At 35.9% G+C, this 19,519-nt stretch overlaps 1 protein-coding gene across 3 annotated transcripts in view; it reads left to right on the plus strand.

Moving 5' to 3' along the window:
• The first annotated feature begins 6,471 nt into the window (after positions 1–6,471).
• The window catches only part of LOC145667988 (uncharacterized), a 57,621-nt gene continuing 44,573 nt past the window's right edge, over positions 6,472–19,519 (plus strand). For 2 of the 3 annotated variants that reach the window (XM_081735429.1, XM_081735431.1), the window contains exons 1-2: positions 13,666–13,786; positions 17,085–17,586. In XM_081735429.1, coding sequence (XP_081591555.1) covers positions 17,189–17,586 — 398 coding nt within the window. In that variant the 5' untranslated portion in view covers positions 13,666–13,786; positions 17,085–17,188. Of the gene's footprint in view, positions 6,581–13,665; positions 13,787–17,084; positions 17,587–19,519 lie in introns of those variants that run through there. The other variant, XM_081735430.1, reaches the window with a different exon arrangement.

Raw genomic sequence — 19,519 nt, forward strand, 5'->3', positions numbered from 1 at the left:
GTCCCATATACTTAGGTCCAACATTATACAGGGTTTTCATAAAGTCTGGACGGATTTAATTTGCTTATAATTTTCATAAAAATGCTCATAATGAAATCAAATAAAGTGCAAACGCTAGCGGAAGGATTACATTTTTAGTTGGCAACACTGTTAGATAAGCGGCAACTCTGAACACGTTGAGAGAGGTAGAGGGAGGGCAAGGGTCAGTTTCTTACCAAATTGGGGCGATGTTGGCGGCCTCCCACTTCGAAGACGGTCCAGGACGCTTCCTGTCTCCAAGAACTTAGCATGCCACTTTCGGATTGCACTCTCAGTCGGTGCCGGCTTTTTGAACTCTTTGGTGAACTCTCGACACACCAGAATTGGTGAGTTTAGCTCTGCGTACCACAGAACACATTGCGCTTTTTCTTTCACCGACGCCATCTTTGATACGGTAAGAAAATAGTCTTCTCAGAGGAAATGAAATGAAATGAAATCTTTAAGTTTAACGTCCCACAGTTATGCCGCTTCGGCTAAAGGAGACGGTGATAATGAGAAATGAGTGAAATGGTGGAATGAAGAAAGTGGGAGGAAACGGGAGAACCCCGAGAAAACCCACGAGCACGGTGTTTGTCCACACGGCGCGAGCTGGGATCGAACCAGGGACCCCAAGCACCGGAGGTGAACGCTCTACCACTGAGCCACCGCGCCCCCGTCTTCTCAGAGGAGTTTTTCATTTATTTATTTCTTTAAAAGACACACACACCAATACAGCTTACAACTTACTTTTAACAGTCAACATTGAAACAACAATGAAAACAACAATGGATGGAATTTGGTAAAAAAAAAAACTGACCCTTGCTCTCCCTCTCCCTCTCTTAACATGTTCAGAGTTGCCGCTTATCTAACAGTGTTGCCAACTAAAAATTTAATCCTTCCGCTACCGTTTGCACTTTGTTTGATTTCATTATGAGCATTTTTATGAAAATTATAAGCAAATTAAATCCGTCCAGACTTTATGAAAACCCTGTATAATAACCTTCCCAAAGATATTCGTAACATTGAATCAATGAATGTATTTAAATCAGTTACAAAGAAAGACAGTGCAATTGTTTTTATTTAGTAGGTAAATACCTATCTGCTAAATCAGCTTGTAGATTGTATAGTGTAATTTATTCTCTTATAATATCATAGCGTTATTGTCTTTTAGTATGTAATAACTATTTCTTTGTATCTATTTATTGACGTGTCCGATTCATACGCTAGTCTTCCTTCGAGCTTCATGTATGACATGGATGAAAATGAAATGAAATGAAATAAACACACATTGGTCCTATCAGTATATTTGAGGAGGGGTGGGGGAAGAAATTTTAGTTTTCTTTCCTAAAAGGAAATTTAAGTAACAACAATACTAGTAATGCATAAAACATAAAACTCACGTATGTGTTAATAACTGAAATTCAAGTAGAGTTTATTATGTAAATAATAAGGTTTTTTATTATATATTTCATGTGTCGGCGGCAATTACGAGTAATTATTTTTACAATTTTTCCAACCCTATGAAATCGTTTCAAATGCCTTCGTAGTTCACGAGGTGCTGGAATTTAAAGCCCGCGTCATTTAATGGTTAATCATGACTTTTGGCATTGTTATATTATTACAAGTATCTGTATTAAAATCATTGTTCATTGCAGAGTTAAACAGAGTACTAGAACCTTTTACGTTACAATCCAAAGTAATACCTATTGCTTTTGAAGTACAGGATGTCACCTTCTGTTGGGGTGGGCGGATGGGTGGGCGGTCGTCCACCCCCGCCCACCCTTAACGCCGTCCCTGATTATTATGAATGTTTATTCAAAGTAGTTTACCTAAAGCAAAGAAGAGACTTACTAAAAATTAGGTACAAAGTTTAAGAAAACAAATAATCCATTAGTAATACAAGTATACATTTTCCGTAACTCGTAATTTTCCACCTTAAAAGAAATCTGAAATCGGATTTATTTCCTGTTGATAACTTTTTGGCGGTAAATCATCCGCAGTGGAATGATGTCCATCCTTCAGTCAAGAAATAACTAGCGAAAGGAAACGAGGTTCGTGGAAAGTGTTCAGAGGTGAATGGGAATTTTCCTCCTTCTTCAACTTCAATTACCACACTGCTGTTTGCCATGTGCCAAATTACGATGCATGTCAATTAAATTATCATAGTATAATAATTTCCTTATTGAATTATCAATACTTTTCAGTGGAAAAAAGGATGAAATTTCAAAGTTCCAAATGAAAGTAAGTAGACCAACGTAAAGGGGAAAAAAATGTAAAATTGTCCATACAATTTTGCGTACAATCCAAACTTCAAATTTCCGTGTAATTAAGCTTACAGTACAAATTTTATGCCTATTTTTCTCACAACTTTATGAATTGATTGCCCTGTGCTGTAAGCGCTCCATATAATAAAAATAAGCTTCAGCTATTATTATAACAGAAAGCAATGGATATATGAAGCCAAGCACTGTATTTTTTGTTTCTGATTTTTTCTTAAATAACATCGATCGTTTTCGATCATTTTTAGAAACCAACTCACTACTAATTTTCCATACATAGAAAGTGTCCCCCCACATAAAGGAGAATTTAAAAAAAAAATGCTAGGACACATTCTGTTTATTTTCAATAAAGAGTTAATACACTTAATTTCAGCTCCGTAAGTTTAACGGCTTGCGAGATACTCATTTTTTTCGCAAAAATTCGGATACTCACTACCTCCTTAGGATATTATGCATTATAATAAAAGCAATATAACATCCCAATTTGGAGTAAGGCCTAATTGATATTCACAGAAATCGAACAAGTTTTTTTTTTCTCCTTGTCTCTACTCTAGATTTGCAATAACAACATATGAAAGTGAAAATTCGTTCTGCTTCACCACCTGAAGAACGAAATTCAGTGTCACCCTCTGAAGAACAATACAATTGATACCATGTCCGAAGAGCTCTCCAAAGATCTGATAAGATCTGTAACTGATGAAAACAATACCTTTACCAAACCTGTCTGTTCATCTGTGTTATTCTTGTGGCAAATAATATTTGTAACAAAATAGCTTCTGCTTTGTTTATATTCGTTCCATTAGATACCCGCAGAGGAAAGAATCTCATTCTGCTGATACCATTTGTCGATTTTCTCCCACCAAGCGTGACAAGGAATATCCGAAACAGATTTGTTCCTTTAATTAGTTACGGTACAATAACATTACATGCTCGAATAACGTTACGACGTCGTAACGAAAATTGGTGTTATATCTTGTACCTACCTACATTAAGTAACCTATAATTTTGTTACAGAGAGCTATTTTCGTTACGTTACAGTTACGTTAAGTTATCCACCCCTGTTCTTTACCCGAATTCGCAGTCTTGCGGAGGCGCAACGAGAACAGTATTACCAACGATAGATAAATTACAAGAGATCAAGTATAAGCCAAGAACAGTTCTTTAATTTCTCAATAAAAAGGGAGATCAATCACTGCGAAAGATTAGGATTAGGATTGAGATTTCTGGGCTGTCGGCATCTAAGGCCATTTAGCCCTTCACGTTTGAGGGATGACGTCCCTCGGCGAGCACACAATCCGGGGGAAGGAAAGGAAGAAAGGGTGGGGGAAGGAAGGAAGCGGCCTGGGACCTATAAGTTAGGTACGACCCCGACATTTGCCTGGTGTGAATGAAGAAAACCCAGGAAAACCTCAACGAGTACTTGTAGCTAAACGAAATGTAGAAAAGGTAAATTAAATAAACAAAAAATTAAAAACTTAATTAGTATCACCGTAAGATGAATCGAAAAACACATGCTTGACAGCGCATGCTCGAGATGTACAGTCAGTGACAGAAGTTCTTTCCCTTCTAAAAGTCCTCTTGCGAATAACTTTGGAAATGGATTTGAGTACAGCTTTTACTAAATTAGAGAGGGTGTGATTTTCTGCAAATTACAAAAAAAAAAAAAAAAAAAAAAAAAAACTACTCAAATTACTCAATTCGTTCGAAACTTATAAACAAAAGAAATTTCACCGAAGGGAAAGAACTTTTGTACATCTGGACTCTAGTGTCACTGATAGGAGGAAAACGTAATAAAAATATGAATATTTCAACCAGATGAAGTAAAAGTGATTTACATTATTTTGAAATTATTTATGCCAATTTAAAACTAGTCTATATACTGTATTAAGTTCCATTTAGTTACATTGTTATAAAAATACTAAAAATAACATCTTTGTTATCATATTCTCGGCATTTAAAAAAAAAAAAAAAACATTTCCTTACTAAAGGTTAGGCCTATAACCTCGGCCTCAGCCCTTCAAGTCTGATAGATTGTCCTTCGGCAATTACTCTTTCCCGAATAGGGATGAGAAAGGCAACAGTCCGAGCCTTTGCGAGATAATCACACTGGTGCAAATCCCGGGTGATGTTCTTCAGCGTGTGGTACATGCCCCCCCCCAATCTTGGAACTGTGGGGCTGCCCCCAATAATACGATTTGAAAGGTTTTAATGTGGGGGGGGGGGGAGAAATGTGATTTCTACTCAACTGCCACAAAGGACAGTGAGATGAATTAATGCGTCTTGCTTGTTTCATTTTTAGAAAAGAATCGTATTCTTTAATATTTCACACTGAACTTCGTGTCCTGGCGCATTTAGGTCGCATCAATCTGTATTAATTCCGCTCCCACTACTTGGACACAAATTGCAATAAGTGGCAATGGAGGATATGCCTCATGCTGGAAAATTGTCTCAGCTGTAAATATGGGGTCAAATCCCGGGAAATGGGGTCGTTCTCGCAATATTGGAACCGGGGGACTTCTCCAATAACATCTCTGTTTCCCTTATCCTCCACAGCATTGTTTTCCAACTTCATAAATATTTTGAACATCGCTTAAAAAAAGATTACGGGAACGGTCGTATGGGGAGAGTAATAGAAAGATAGAAAGAGGGGTCCCAAGAATTACAAAAACATTTCTAGGAGACCCAAATACACATTGCTCGCTCCCCAGAAAAAATCTAAGTTACGGCGCTGGCTAAATACGTAATGAATTTATATAAAATACAAACATCGTACGAGTCGGTAAAATTACTGTACAAAAGGAAGAGCAAGGAGCAATGTATATGTGTATAACATTTTGTTTATCGCATTGTTCTGCATGGAGTACGGCCTGGACCAAGGTTCGACCTGAACTAGTGTATTCGCTGTATTCGATTCAAGAAGCGAATTCTTCACCCGAATTCGCACTCTTGCGCAGGCGCAACAGGAACAATATTGCTAACGATAGCTGAACGAAAAGGAAAGAAAGAAAGAAAAGACTAAAGCGAAAGTCAAAAATGATTTGTTATTGTATGTTAGCGATCGTTTCTTTCGTTTTTGTATTTTAAACTAATGAGGTCTAGGAACCCTGTAAAAGAATAAAAGCCATCATTTCTTGTAGCTGAATTAAGATGTGGGGTAAAGTAGATAACCTAAAATATGATTGAATTGGTAACACTGCAGATGAATTCGACGACTAAAGTATCCGAGTCTTCTCTGTCCGCTTTGCAGCGTTGCCAACATGTACGAAAATTATTGAATCATACGATAATTTTGACGGCTGTTCGATGTACGATAGCTTATATACGATAATTTAATAGCTCCTGCTACAATGCAAGATAGTTCTCACGGTATTTGAAATTCGAAAACAAAAATCATTCATTGCGGGGGAAAACAGTATAAATTTTGCAACATATGCGACAAAATTACTCAAAACATTATAAAAGTGACCATGTCTCCAGAAAGTAGCAGCTAAATTATCGTTAATAGGGTAGTAATTTGAATACTTTTTACGCTACATTTTACGTTTATCGTAATTTAATATCCTAAAATCAATTCATCTGCTTATACATATTGATGATAACTATGTAACTGATTAATCCGATTGTTTTAGTTTAACATAATTTTGAGCACCGATACTGTGTAAGACAGAACACACTGTGAAACTGATCTAAACAACTACTAGTGTTTGTGCTCCAAACAAGTGGTAACACCTGTAATCAAACTGAGGACCACGTACATAGGAAATCCGAGTTATCTACTCGATCAAGAAGAGGTAATTACTAGCTACTTGATGTAGATAAGTTTTCAAAAGTAAACATACACAGTGTTGAAGTATAATCACATTTTTTCGATAGACTGGCAAACAATTGAGAAACAACGGAGCATTGTTTTCTATGCAGATTGGCAAATATAATTTTATTTTTATCTGTAAACGTAAGAGATACAGTTAAGACTTACGACCACATTAATAATAATAATAATAATAATAATAATAATAATAATAATAATAATAATAATAATAATACTTGATATTGAGACTAGAAACAAAAAGTACGATAATTTTACGACAAAAACGATAATTTTAAGTGCTATGTACGATAGTATTTTCTGATCCGGTTGGCAACGCTGGTGCTTTGCAGCTTGCTTGCATTACAGTCAACTTAGCAGCGGGAGTCTGTTGCTTTTTCGGGCTGGAGGCAAGGAAACGAGATAACCGTGTAATTCTTTGTTATTTGTGATATTCTCATGATGGAGATTTAGCGTGGTACGGAATATTAAACAACACTTTTTCTTCCGAAAATAAATTGTGAAAGAATTAGTACATCACAAAGTAACAAAAGCGAATACAAAAAGAATTCGATTTCTTTTTCGTAGTACTCGAGGTATCCGAATTCTCGAGTGAATCGAATTCGCTGTATTCGATTCGGCCCAGCAGTGTTGCCAATTTGGCCATTTTATGGCTAAATCTAGCCATTTTGAGAAGACAGTTGCCAGAGAAATTGTCATTTAGCCATTGACCTCATTTTTAGCCATTTCTAGCTATTTTTCCAACTTGCCATTCATTTTCTGAAACAGTAACAAACAACGGCATGGACCCTCTAAAATATATCTTTATTTTCTCTCTCGACACTTTTCTTTCCACACACACACACAGTTAAACCACTCGCCACTTTCGGAAATGGTCAAAGCGCTGGTTGTTCCCGCCCATCCCTCTGAATGGCTGTGAACTTGATATTTTCTTGAAAAGCTTCTTGGCTAACGCTATAATTTTTCTGTTGGTTGACAGGTTTAACATTTGGAACACAATTATGTTCAGCTCTGTTTCTTGTAGCATTCTTTCATTCTTAGAAACAAGGGGAGATTTCTTTTGCTTAATTTTTTGAGATGCAAGATGAATTATCAAAAAGAGGTGCACTCAATTTCAAAAATGAAAGAGAAAAGAAAAAAAAGAACTATGCATTGTAGATATTACGCACAAAGCACTTATTACTGCAATGATGTGTTACTCTGCGTAAAGTATAAATACATTGTTAATTTATTTTCTTCGGTGTATTGACGCATTTTGTGTGCTGTGTGATTATTATTATTTTTTTTTTTTTTACTTTTTACAGCGTTTTTCCTTACGTTAATAAGTAGACTTTCCAACAGGAAAGTAAAAAGGTTTCCTGTATGTTACGAACGCACACACGTATAATAAGTAGGTACAGTCTTGTTCAAAACATTCGCCACCCACCTTTATTTTGATGGCAATATTTTGATAACTATATGTAGGAAATTCTAATACTTTGACTCAATATAAAGATTTCAAATTGATCAAGGTATATCCAGGTTGGTTTGGTTTAATTCCAAGCAAGTTTGTAGGGGAAGGAAGTTCTGCAAAGTTATGAAATATAAGAAAATTTAAGTTTACTTCAGAGGAGAGAGTGCAAAACAATCATATGATACAAAGAGGGTTATATATTTTTTTTTTTTTGCATCTGATAGCCTATGGAAGCGATAGGTGGGAATAATAATAATACATATAATGCAGAGAACCTAACTTCACAATTATTTATAGGATGCGAAACTTCAAAAAATGTCTAGAATGATTTAAGCATGGAGAAATGTTTACTTTAGGCTTCATAATTATGTGGTGTAGGTTAAAGAGGGTGTATCTAATATAAATAAGTTGTTTGTTTAGCTGTCTGTATGTGTGCGGCATGGGGACCAAACGAGTGGACCGAGAGTTACTAAATTTGGGTCACGGGTATCTTGGTCCAGGCCCCAGACCAAGACGAAGCGTTTTTTTTTAAACTTCAAACGAGAAGGGTCTCAGGGGGGGGGGAGAGCGTTTACCGGGACACGTAAAAGTAGTAGAAAATGACCGATATTTGTGTCAAATTCATAGTTTTCGCGGTCGCTGAGATGAATGGTAATACTTCCACAGGAGTTGACTTCCAAATACAGACCCCATGCTAAGAATGGGTATTTCTACTAGTGTTTAATAAAAGTGGATGATTATATCAAGAGTGCCTTCTACCCCCAAGGTCCATATGAAGCGCCACCCATAAGTTCTCATGTTATGTTTCCCTCAATAGGAACATTTACCTTAAAACTTTCTCAATAGTTCTATGTAGTGATCCTTACAAGACGAGAAATATCTCATCTCTAACCTCGTCTGGAAATAAAGTCGAAATTTTCAAATTTGAGGCGAAACGACAAGCATTACAATTATTCGTTATCATTCTAATTTTCGAGACGAGACGAGAGATTTCTCGAGTCTCGTGGGAAATACTAGTGTACTCGAGTCTCATGGGCAACATTACATCCAAGTCTCATTGCTCAATATTTTAGCCTATGAATTGATAGAATAATTGTGCGGATACTATGAAGGGCATTTGTAACGTCTAAAGACACGCAATTCATTACACATTATACTTCAATAATAAATGTGATGTAAATGTTGTTATATCACACCCTTTATTGACTTCTCGTGATGCGGAAAGATTTTAATAACTTCTAAACAAAATTTAAAAAAAATCAGGACATACGTTTTGTACATAGATTTACAAAACGAGACGAGACCAGGCCAGACCAAACCAGAAAATTTATCCAAGAATTGAGACGAGGCGTCAAAGAATTCTTAAGAATGTGGCTGAAACGTGAAATTTACAAAAATTTACTTACAAGACGTAATGAAAAATCTTATTTCTCGCCTCGCGGGCAACACTATCTCTGACCTCCAATAACATTCTTCTTCACCAGCACGTACTGGATTTAAAATGTTCTTGTATAAATTGAAGTTTTGACACAAATTTAGTAGATACGACTATAGATACAAATATGTTCCTTAGACTGAAGATGCATTTAGATTTTTATGGTGTGTATCCTGATCATGGAAAAAAATGAAATGAAATCTTTGAGTTTTACGTCCCACGGTTATGCCGGCTAGGCTAAAGGAGACCGTGATGATGAGAAATAAATGAAATGGTGGAATGATGAAAGTGGGAGGAAACGGGAGAACCCCGAGAAAACCCACGCACACGGTGTTTGTCCAGCACAAAGTACACTTGGGGGAGCAGGGTTTGAACCCGGGACCCCTAGCACCAGAGGTGAACGCTCTACCACTGAGCCACCACGGTCCTGATCATGGAAACATATGTGAAATAAGAACATGAGAGAAAAGGGAAAAACCTGAAAAAACCCGCTGGCATAATACTATCCACATGGCTTGGAATTGAACCAGACACCCCTCATACCATAGGTAAGCACTCTAGTACTAAGCCACCATGAGCCTCTGCGACCTTTATTACTCAGAGAGATAGGATTATGCATAGTGTCGGGAAAAGAAAAAGTATAAAAAAAATAAGAAAGAGAAAAGAAAGTTCTCTATCTTTTTCCCTTAGAAATAAATCCCTGACTACATGTATATATGGATGCATGATTGGTTTTGTTTAACTTTTTGTGATATTGTCCGGTCTTAATTGAAATCCAAAGTAGTTATAGGATACAGATAGTCACCCCTAGATTCCAGGAAAATGACCAATAGCGTAAAAACAGAGGAAGACGTATGAAAAATAAACTATTTTATCTGTTTAATACTTTGATGTCTTATTTTCAAGAATTTTGATAAAGGCATTTGATATTACAGTAAACTAGTCATCAGTTATCATGTGGAAGAAATAACACGGTAAGAACGATAACATACAAATCTATTAGATAAAAATTGCAGTAGGATACCATATACAAAGGAAAACACAAAATAGAAAGATTATAAGCTAAATAAATAAAATAATAAATAACTGAAATTTAATCTAATGCAAACTTCATAAGTTTTTAAACTTATTAAAGTATTTTCTGTTATAATTTAGCAACACCTAAAATCAGAAGAATTAAATTTATTGATACAGAAAAGAAAATGTAAGGTATGAGGATTATGGTTATTACTCTCACTCACTACATGACATTATCCCACAGTTGGTAGGTGTGCGGATCGAATCCATAAGCTGGCCTTTCTGACACTTTTTTGCAAGGCCAATACTGATTTTGGGCGACTTCCTTTCTCACTATTGTTGATAATGGTTACAATTGTTTGAAATGTAAATTAACGTCGTATGCTGGAAGTTCGTTAAATAAATAAAATGTGTCTATGTGCTCCTTATATTGTTTAAAGTAGCATTTTAGAACAACTGATTGTAGAATTGATTTTAAATATTATCAGCCTTAGTAAATATTTACCTAGTTTATAAACAAATAAATAAGGCACTATAAGGAAGCATACATACTACCATGCCTGGAATTAAACCAGAGGACCTCCGCATTAGTAGTCATCAGGCTAGTACTAACAAACTCCCTCATATCCTTGTTATAAAAAATATATTCATTAAGTAATCCATTGTTGTTCTAGCAGTATCGAAATCTTACTTTTTTTGTATTATTTAAGACAAAGAAGAAGAAGTGTGTATATGTGTGTGTGTGTTTGTATGTCAAACTCTTGGTTTCTCATCTCTATTTAAAAGTATCATTTTACTCAGCTTGTTCTAACTCTCATATATTCTTCTATCTGTCCACCCTCTGAGGAGAGAAACACTCAAAGTGAATTCCTGTACTTCACATTTTCTCAATCTGTCGTCGCAAGGGCAATTTAGAAGTTTAAACTTACAAACTTGAGAGAGCGTCCCTTCTACAGAACATCCTTCTTCTCCAATTTCTAAGAAACAATAATTTGAGAAAAAATACGAAACTGTTAAGGAACGAGCGCTCAGTCTCTCGAAGCTTTTAGAAGTGTGTAGGTGTGAATTTCGTTTCGTGATTTCCATTTGTTGTGTTGTGAAAATGCCTTCGAAATACGCCCAACATTATAGACAAGAGTGGGAATCAATTGACGAGTTTCGTGGTTGGTTGCAGGCTGTTTCTAATGACGTTACTAAGGCGCATTGTAAGTATTGTAAATGTGACTTACGGGCGAAATTATATGATCTAAAAACACACGCGCAAAGTTCAAAACACAAGAAGGCTTCAGATCCTTTTATTAACAGAAAACAAAAAACATTAGATTTCAAGCCTGTAGATACATCATCATCATTGTGTTCGCGTGAAGCTGAAGCCAAGATAGCCATGTTCATATCAGAACATTGTTCGTTGTTGTCATCTGATCACATGGCTGAATTGTGTAAGAGTACATTTTCCGATAGTAAGAGTGCTAGCATTAAGATGCATAGGACAAAATGTACTCAAATCATCAAGAGTGTTCTAGCACCTCATTTTCTTCAGGAATTGGTCAGTGACATAGGTGACCAAAAATATAGTTTAATTATAGACGAATCAACTGACATATCCGTTACGAAACTTCTAGCTGTTAGTTTCCAAGATAGTTTCTACTTTTCTTGCGATAGTGGAGCTTCAATCGGGTGATGCTATTAGCATAGAGACAGCATTGACAGGATTAATAAATGAAACAAAACTAAATCCGAAGCGTTTAGTTGGTTTAGGGACGGACAACGCCAGTGTCATGACAGGTGTTAATAATGGGGTTTATGTAAAACTAAAGGAAGAACTTAATAATGAAAATATTGTTCTCTTTCGTTGCGTGTGTCATTCATTGCAGTTGGCTGTCTGTCACGCGTATGACGACACCCTACCTCGTAATTTAGATTTTTTGATAAGAGAAACCTATAATTGGTTCGCTCATTCTTCCTCTCGGCAAATCACATACAAAGAAATTTTTAACACTATAAATTGTGGCAACGATCCCCTCAAAATCCCGCAAATGTGTAATACGCGCTGGATTTCAATTGAACCAGCAGTAACACGTATTTTAAATCAATGGGATGAGCTAAAATTGCATTTCAACTTATCCAGGAAAAACGAAAAATGCTATACCGCAGAACTATTGTATTCAATGTTCAGTGATCCCCAAAACCATTTGTACCTTTTGTATTTGCAGCCAATATTGAAGGAAATACAAAAAATAAACAAAAATGTTGAAGCGGAAAATATTGATCCTACAAGATTAATAAATGACCTAATCATGTTGGCTCAGTCAATTAGCAGAAGGATTCTGTTGTCCACAACGAAAATTGACCCACTAGTTTCTCCAATTCAAGACCACTTGGATCCGTCCCCATATCTCGGTTACCAATTCGAATCAAATGTAAAAAACTTCAACCTCTCGCCAGAAAGTGAACACAATATTCGTCAGAGGTGCATCCGATTTACAGTGAAACTGGTAGACGAACTGCGCTTACGACTTCCCAATAATTACAAGGTCTTACAAATGCTTGGAATGTTTTCCGTCGGTGAGACCTTAAAAGTAATTAAGCCCCCAATTATTGACGTTGCGAAAGAACTTGGAGTTGATTCGTCAAAAATGGACTTGTTAGTCTCTCAATGGCGGAATATAACATATCAAAAATGGGAAAATATTTCTTCCACAATAGACTTCTGGGCTGAAGTTGACAATTTTAAAAATTCAGCCGATGAAAATCCCTTTCGGGAACTCGCATCTCTTACAGTTCTGAGTTTGCCTTACTCCAATGCTGAAGTTGAACGAGTTTTCAGTCAGACGAATATAGTAAAAAATAAACTTAGAAATAGAATGAAGACTGGAACTCTAAATGCTATCTTAACAGTTCGCTTTGGGTTGAAGCGTGTGAATGCGTGCTGTCATACGTATAAACTTCCCGAAAACACAATCAAGATAATCGGCACCAGTGGAGCCTATACCCGTGAAAGAGAAGAGGAAGACGAGGAGGACATTGATATTATGTAATGCGATATTAATTTCATATAATAGGCCTATATATCTGGATGCAGGACAATTTAAAAGTGAGTAGAATCCTGTTTTATTTATTTATTTATTTAGATTTTATTTATTGTTGTGCATTAGTATATTTACTTGTACTAATTAAAAAAAAACTAATTATGATGAAAGAATGTACCTATATTTTAGTCATGCAATACAAGAAGTTTAGCCGAGGCGCGCATCCAGAAATTTTCAATGGGGAGGAGCAAAACTGATTCTATCTTTCTCATATATATTGTATTTAAACATTAAGAAACATGCGCAGGAGAAAGGTCCCAAGAACAGAGAGCCGAACTGGAATGGGGTTTTAAAGCGTTCCGCTGCAATAACATATTCGCTTGTTAAAAGTGTTTATTGGTGTGTGTGTGTGTGTGTGTGTGTGTGTGTGTGGTGGGGGTAGAGGTGAAGAAGGATGGGTCATTCTGTTGCAGATATGCTGCCTTCGTTCTGCATTTCGACAAGAGACGTTAGGTGACAATTTCACGAGTTTCTCTCTTATCGCTGCAAGTACATTAAAAAAAATGCACTCAATGGGGGGGGGGGGGGTTCGAGCCGAGTGATCCATCCTAAAGAAGCCACTGGTTTAGCCATTTCTAGCCATTTTTGAAGTTCTATTTAGCCAGTTTTTGTGTATGGCTGTTGGCAACACTGTAACCCAGTCACGGGAACCATTAACATGTGGATAATGTAGGTACAATTTCAAAAATCTTGTAAGCTATACATATAACAATTTACATTTGTAGACTATAGATTGTATGTCTAAGGGACTTTGAAGAAGAAAAGATAATATACTAACATGGATTTGCAACGTGAATTGATATAAATTCTAAATACAATAGGCCAACGTAAATTTCTATCTATTTATAATAAAAATCAGCTTATTGTGTATGCAAACAATTCTTAACCTTACCGGTAATGGTTCTTCTCATTGTTTGCCAGAACAGAATATTTTACGCTGGGCCACATGACAATAGTGTACTTAGCATAGATGAAGTTTGCGAGATCCACCAAAAATAATTGTTAAAAAAGAAATCCTTCCTGATTTCCGTGTAAATACTGGGCCCAGTAAAAAAGAAAGCTACAATGGGAAACAATAGGAACTTGTGCTTGTTACTGCATGAATATGATGTACAGTGAGTCAAAAAAGTATTCATACACCCAAAAATTTCGTCGTGGGTGATTTATATGAGAGAGCAGAAAATTAAAAATTATATTGAAACAAAGAGACGGAAGAGTACTAACAGTTGCATGAGTTGAAAATCTGCCAAGACTATAAGGATATGAATACAATCCGAATCACTTAATTATGATACTCAACAAAGTATTCATACAGAGGGACTGTTATCCTATTTTGTGCCTTGAACACTTGTACTGTTCAACTCGAGCAATCGTACTTTATTTGCATTGTCCGTTACCTGCAGCTCATTGCATGTGTGTTAGTCTGCTCTTGTTGTGAGTGCTAGTAGTCAAATTGGGGAGCAGGAAAAGTGAACTTTCCTTGACTTAACGTGATGGGGGTTGTTTCTCTTTATAAAGAAGGTACGAGTTATCGTGAAATTGCAAAAACTCTCTCAATTAGTTTTGGTACTGCAGTTCCATCATAAAGAAGTATAAAGAAACCAGAACAACAGATAATAGACGAAGAGCAGTACGCCCAAAAGCGCTTAAACGCCGCGATCAACGGAAAGTAGTCAATTTAGCACGCAAATCACCCTTCAGAAGTGTTCAGAAGTGCTGTGTCTTTGGTTGAAGAAATTGCGTCAACTTCTATTTGCAGTGTGAATCCTCAAACTATACGAAATGTACTATATAGTGCCAATTTTCATGCTAGGACAGCCAAAATTAAAAACATACATCTCAGAAGTAAACCGACAAAAGCACCTAAAATTTGCCAACGAATACCATACTAAACCTAACGAATTTTGGGATACTGCTGTATTTTCCGATGAATCGAAGTTTAATATATTCGGATCAGATGGCAAAAAATGGGTATGGCGAGAGCCAAACAGTGAATTGCAATAGCAATATATTATCCTTACAGTAAAACACGGAGGAGGAAGTGCGATGATTTGGGGATGCATGGCGTCTTCTGGAGTGGGAAACTTAGTTTTTATTGAAGGTGTCATGGATGCTAATAAGTATATTAGTGTGTTGCGCCATAACTTATCAAACAGTGTGCAGAAATTGGGTCTTGACAGAGTCTTTGTTTTCCAACAGGACAGACCCTAAGCAGACCGATTTGAAAATGAGGGAATTGTTACTGTACTACGCTCCACAACGGCTTCTGATTCCTCCACAAAGCTCACATGTCAATTTTATGGAACACTTGTGGGATTATCTCGACACCACGACCCGTACAGTACAGAAACGCCGTTCTTCGAGCAAGGAAGAACTACAAAATATGTTTTTGGACGAGTAGCCTAAGATTACCCCAGAAATAACCAAGACGCTTGTTCGGTCCATGCCAAGGCGTCTCGAGGCAATGATTTGTTTTAAAGATATGCAAACAGAGTATTAAGAACATGATTTTCCAGTAGAGATTGTTAGAACTCGTCGAGATTTGTAGTTCATGTTGCTGTATGAATACTTTTTTGAGTTGAGAAAATACATTTATTTATTTTTGTCATCTAAATATTTCTTCTTTTGACATTTTTTGTACAAACAAACATAGTAAATTATGTACATTTTCAGATGATTGTAACATTGTTTTTATTTAACCTTTATATATAATCCTACGTCAAAAACTTTGTGTGTAACTGAGTCACTGTAACTGTAACTGAGTCCGTTCCAATCTTAACCTTGCACCTCGCGCAACATTAATCGTATGTTGAGATAAAATGTACTTCTTGTATATTTCTATCGATAAAATGTATTTATGTATAGCAAGAAGATAATAATGTACAAGAAGGATAATGCCTAGGTATAGGTCCATAATATACTTTTGGGCATTTATTCCGAAGACGGGCGTGCGATATTTTTCGAGCAAAATTTTCATAAAAGGTATTAAAATTCATGATTTTTCAATTCCTAGGTTTTTAACTGACTTTAGGGTTCCTTTCGTTAAATCGTGAGGTAGGTGAGAGGTTAGGTTTAGTTTGCATATACAACAGAGATCAACAGAGGTGCCCTTGGACGTCCCAACGAAGTTTACTATTTAATTCCCACAGTATTGCCGAGCGAGCGTTAGCGAGTGAATGCGGGTTAGTGCCCCGCAGGGCACGTTGTTTTCAGTCTTCATTAAACTCTAATTAATATAGTTTTTATTTTTATTTTACACTTACCTTAGTACTTCGGTTTGTACTGAAAACAATAACTTTGTCCACGTGTTTTCGCTGTCACATCCTTTCCACACTTCCTACAATTTGTTCCTAGGTTCATTAATTCATGCTCTTCACATAGTTTTAGAAGGTTTTGCACGTTATGAACGTTTTGCTTCACGAAATTTAACACAGTCACTTCACATCCTGTGCATCGTTTTCGTATATTTGCCATGTTGATATTATAAATGCTCGTTAGTTTCCCACAATGCTACTATTCTCTTACCTTGCGCCAAGTAGTTCCCTCCGCTCGCCGAATAGTCCCATGTTTGTAAGTGTTTATATATAACAAATAAAGATATTTTTCGAGATACTTGTATATTATCCAGCACACAAACGATCATATTATCCATATCTTCCCTGTAAATTTTAAAAATTTTGCTGGAAACGGACGCCCAACTTCGGAACTTAATTCTACTTTTGGGTGAAGTACTAGAAAGATTTGGTTTTTGTTTTAACAAGAGCGAAAAAATCAGATATTGATAAGTATTTCTATATTTTGGTATGGTTCTGTATTTCCGGTATTTAGTTATTTTGATATGAGTGGTTACATTCCTCGTCTCATCCCAAACCGCTTCAAACTCTGACTCAATTTCAACTCAAATGGCATTGTCTTACCCTTGCCTACTCATAAATTTTGTTTAAACGAATAATCTTATTGCTTTCAGATTTCTTTGTTTCTCTTGAAGATTAAGTGATGAAGGTTTAAAATCTCCAACGTGAATAGTTTTTTTGTTTTTCATTGTTTCAACTTGCTTGTAATAAAGTCAAAATGAAAACAGAAAACAAGTCGTTTGAAGAATGTAATTATAAACTATGTACTAGTTACACTGATGATCATAAAGATCCTCTTACAATATCGTCGGAATGTAAGAAACAGAAAAGTGCAACAGAAGAAGATAATATCGCTTCAGAAAGTAATGAGGATGGGACAATATCAGATTGGAAGCTAACTTCAAAAGCAGTATGTTTGGTCAAGTGTTTATCAACAGCTGATGTGCTCGTAAATGCGAAACGTTTTCACAGTTTTACCAAGCAAAATTCCACCGATTTTGTGCACTACTCCAATGAGTCAAGCAGTCATATGTCTATTGAAAATAAAAATGATAACGAAGAGGACGTTAAAGAGAATGATAATCAAGAAGCAGGTAGCAGTGCTCAGTTCCTCAGGTATGTTTAAATTTGTTTATTTCTTCAGAGTTACGTTTTGTACAAATATTTCTTTTCAACGCTTACAATACTTGTTAATTATTATTATTATTATTATTTGCTTACCTTAAACAGAGTTGATGTAATCGCAAATGTTGCAAAACATAAAGGAACGCAACCTTTGTAAGAGTTGAGACAGTTCGACAGTGAAATAAGTATCCAAAAATAACGGTAAATTGTTATAAACATCCTCCTTACATAAGTTTTGAATGTTAAGATTGTATACTGACACACTTTTGAGTAATGTCAAGAGTGATACTTCCCATAAATGTGTGCTTGTAAGTGAAACGATCACTCAGCAACAATACCTTAATACTCATCTTCTGGAGTATTGAGTGCAATTGGAAGTATGTTTATTTTGTGGGTAGAAAATTCGGTAGTATGTTTTCTTTTATATGCAGCAGTATCTTTCTGGTTTAACTATAACTTTTCACTTTCATTCTAAATATTTTCATGATACAAAAATCTTTTTTTTTTTTTTTTTTGGATTCATTTATTTATCGGTTATGAAACTAATAATATTTTGTATACAGAATACCGGTACCCTAGTAAATGAAAATGCCAAATATGAATTACACGTAGAAATTATCTAGTCTCATCCTTTTTTTTTTAAGTTGTTACCCTTACGGAACTCTTTCAATGATGATGGTTGTTCTAATATTAATGTATGTCGTATGACAAACGCCCTCCAATCAGGAATTCAGCTTTATTAAATAGGTTCTTTTAATGTATGGCTTAATTAACATCAATGGGGAAGATTCATGTGTCAGAAGGTTATGTCTGATTATGGCGGGTTTTATCATATAACCTTGCATCTCGGTCAAAGTTTACAAATAAAAGGCTTGGTCTTGCTAATTTTGCATGACATTTGCCGACAAAATAATCTCTTCTGTCAACGAACACTTTCGTTTGTTCTGCGAACACTGGCCATGTTACGAGAGCACGGAGGCTCAGTTGTAGAATGATCACCCCTGGCGTGAGGGGTCGTGGTTTGATCCCAAGCAGTGACAAGTAGGCTTTCTATGCACAAATACCGTTTTATGTGTTTCTCGGGGTTCTATTTTACCTCCCACTTTCCTTCCTCCACCAATGTCATGCATCTCATCACCATATACGTCAGTCTGGGTGCGTAATCGTGGGAAGTTAAAAATAATCATGTTAGGAATGAGTGTTTTTAAGCAATTTGCTCAAGAATAGATTTTTCACGGGGATTAAAATTCCATCAGAATCGATAAATTCCAATAGCATTAAAAAGGGAAGAAAGTTATGAATCATTTATCTAAGTATTCTGGTGCTTGGATTTTTTCACTCGAATATATTGATTCAAGACTTTGTTTTACTTAGATCAAGACACCAATATTTGGTTCATAACGAAAACGTTATAACTTTGTGGTTTTTTGCTTCGTAGTTAATGATAATTTGTTACATCATTGTTTAATGAAAACACTTTAAACGGCGTATTACAATTGTTTAATACAATGGCAGGTGAACAGTATATTAGGGTTAAGTATTAAATTCTTTGAATGGTTGGCAGTAAGAAATAGATTAAACAAATTTAAGATCTTCAATTGTAAAATTGAGTTGCACTTTAAAGAATAAGAATAATTGTTGGATATATGTTACTTAAAAGGCAGTTATACCGTTATTTACTAGCGGTAAATAAATGCATTATTACATTAGGCAATGTTTGTCTATATTCTATTCTCAGAGATATGTACAAACACTCGTTACAACCAACAACAGTATCTGAGATCTATGCCTAGCGTGGAAACTGTTCACAGGAGGTGGGAGAGATGAAAAAGAGAAGCAAAGACAATGAAAATATCTACTACTGCCTGACTTCTGTATGAAATAGCTTCCTCATTTTAACATCACTCGAACTTTGCTGTCTTGC

Source organism: Thermobia domestica, chromosome 13 (assembly GCF_964235325.1).
Source record: "Thermobia domestica chromosome 13, izTheDome1.hap1.1, whole genome shotgun sequence".
Classification (NCBI taxonomy): domain Eukaryota; kingdom Metazoa; phylum Arthropoda; class Insecta; order Zygentoma; family Lepismatidae; genus Thermobia; species Thermobia domestica.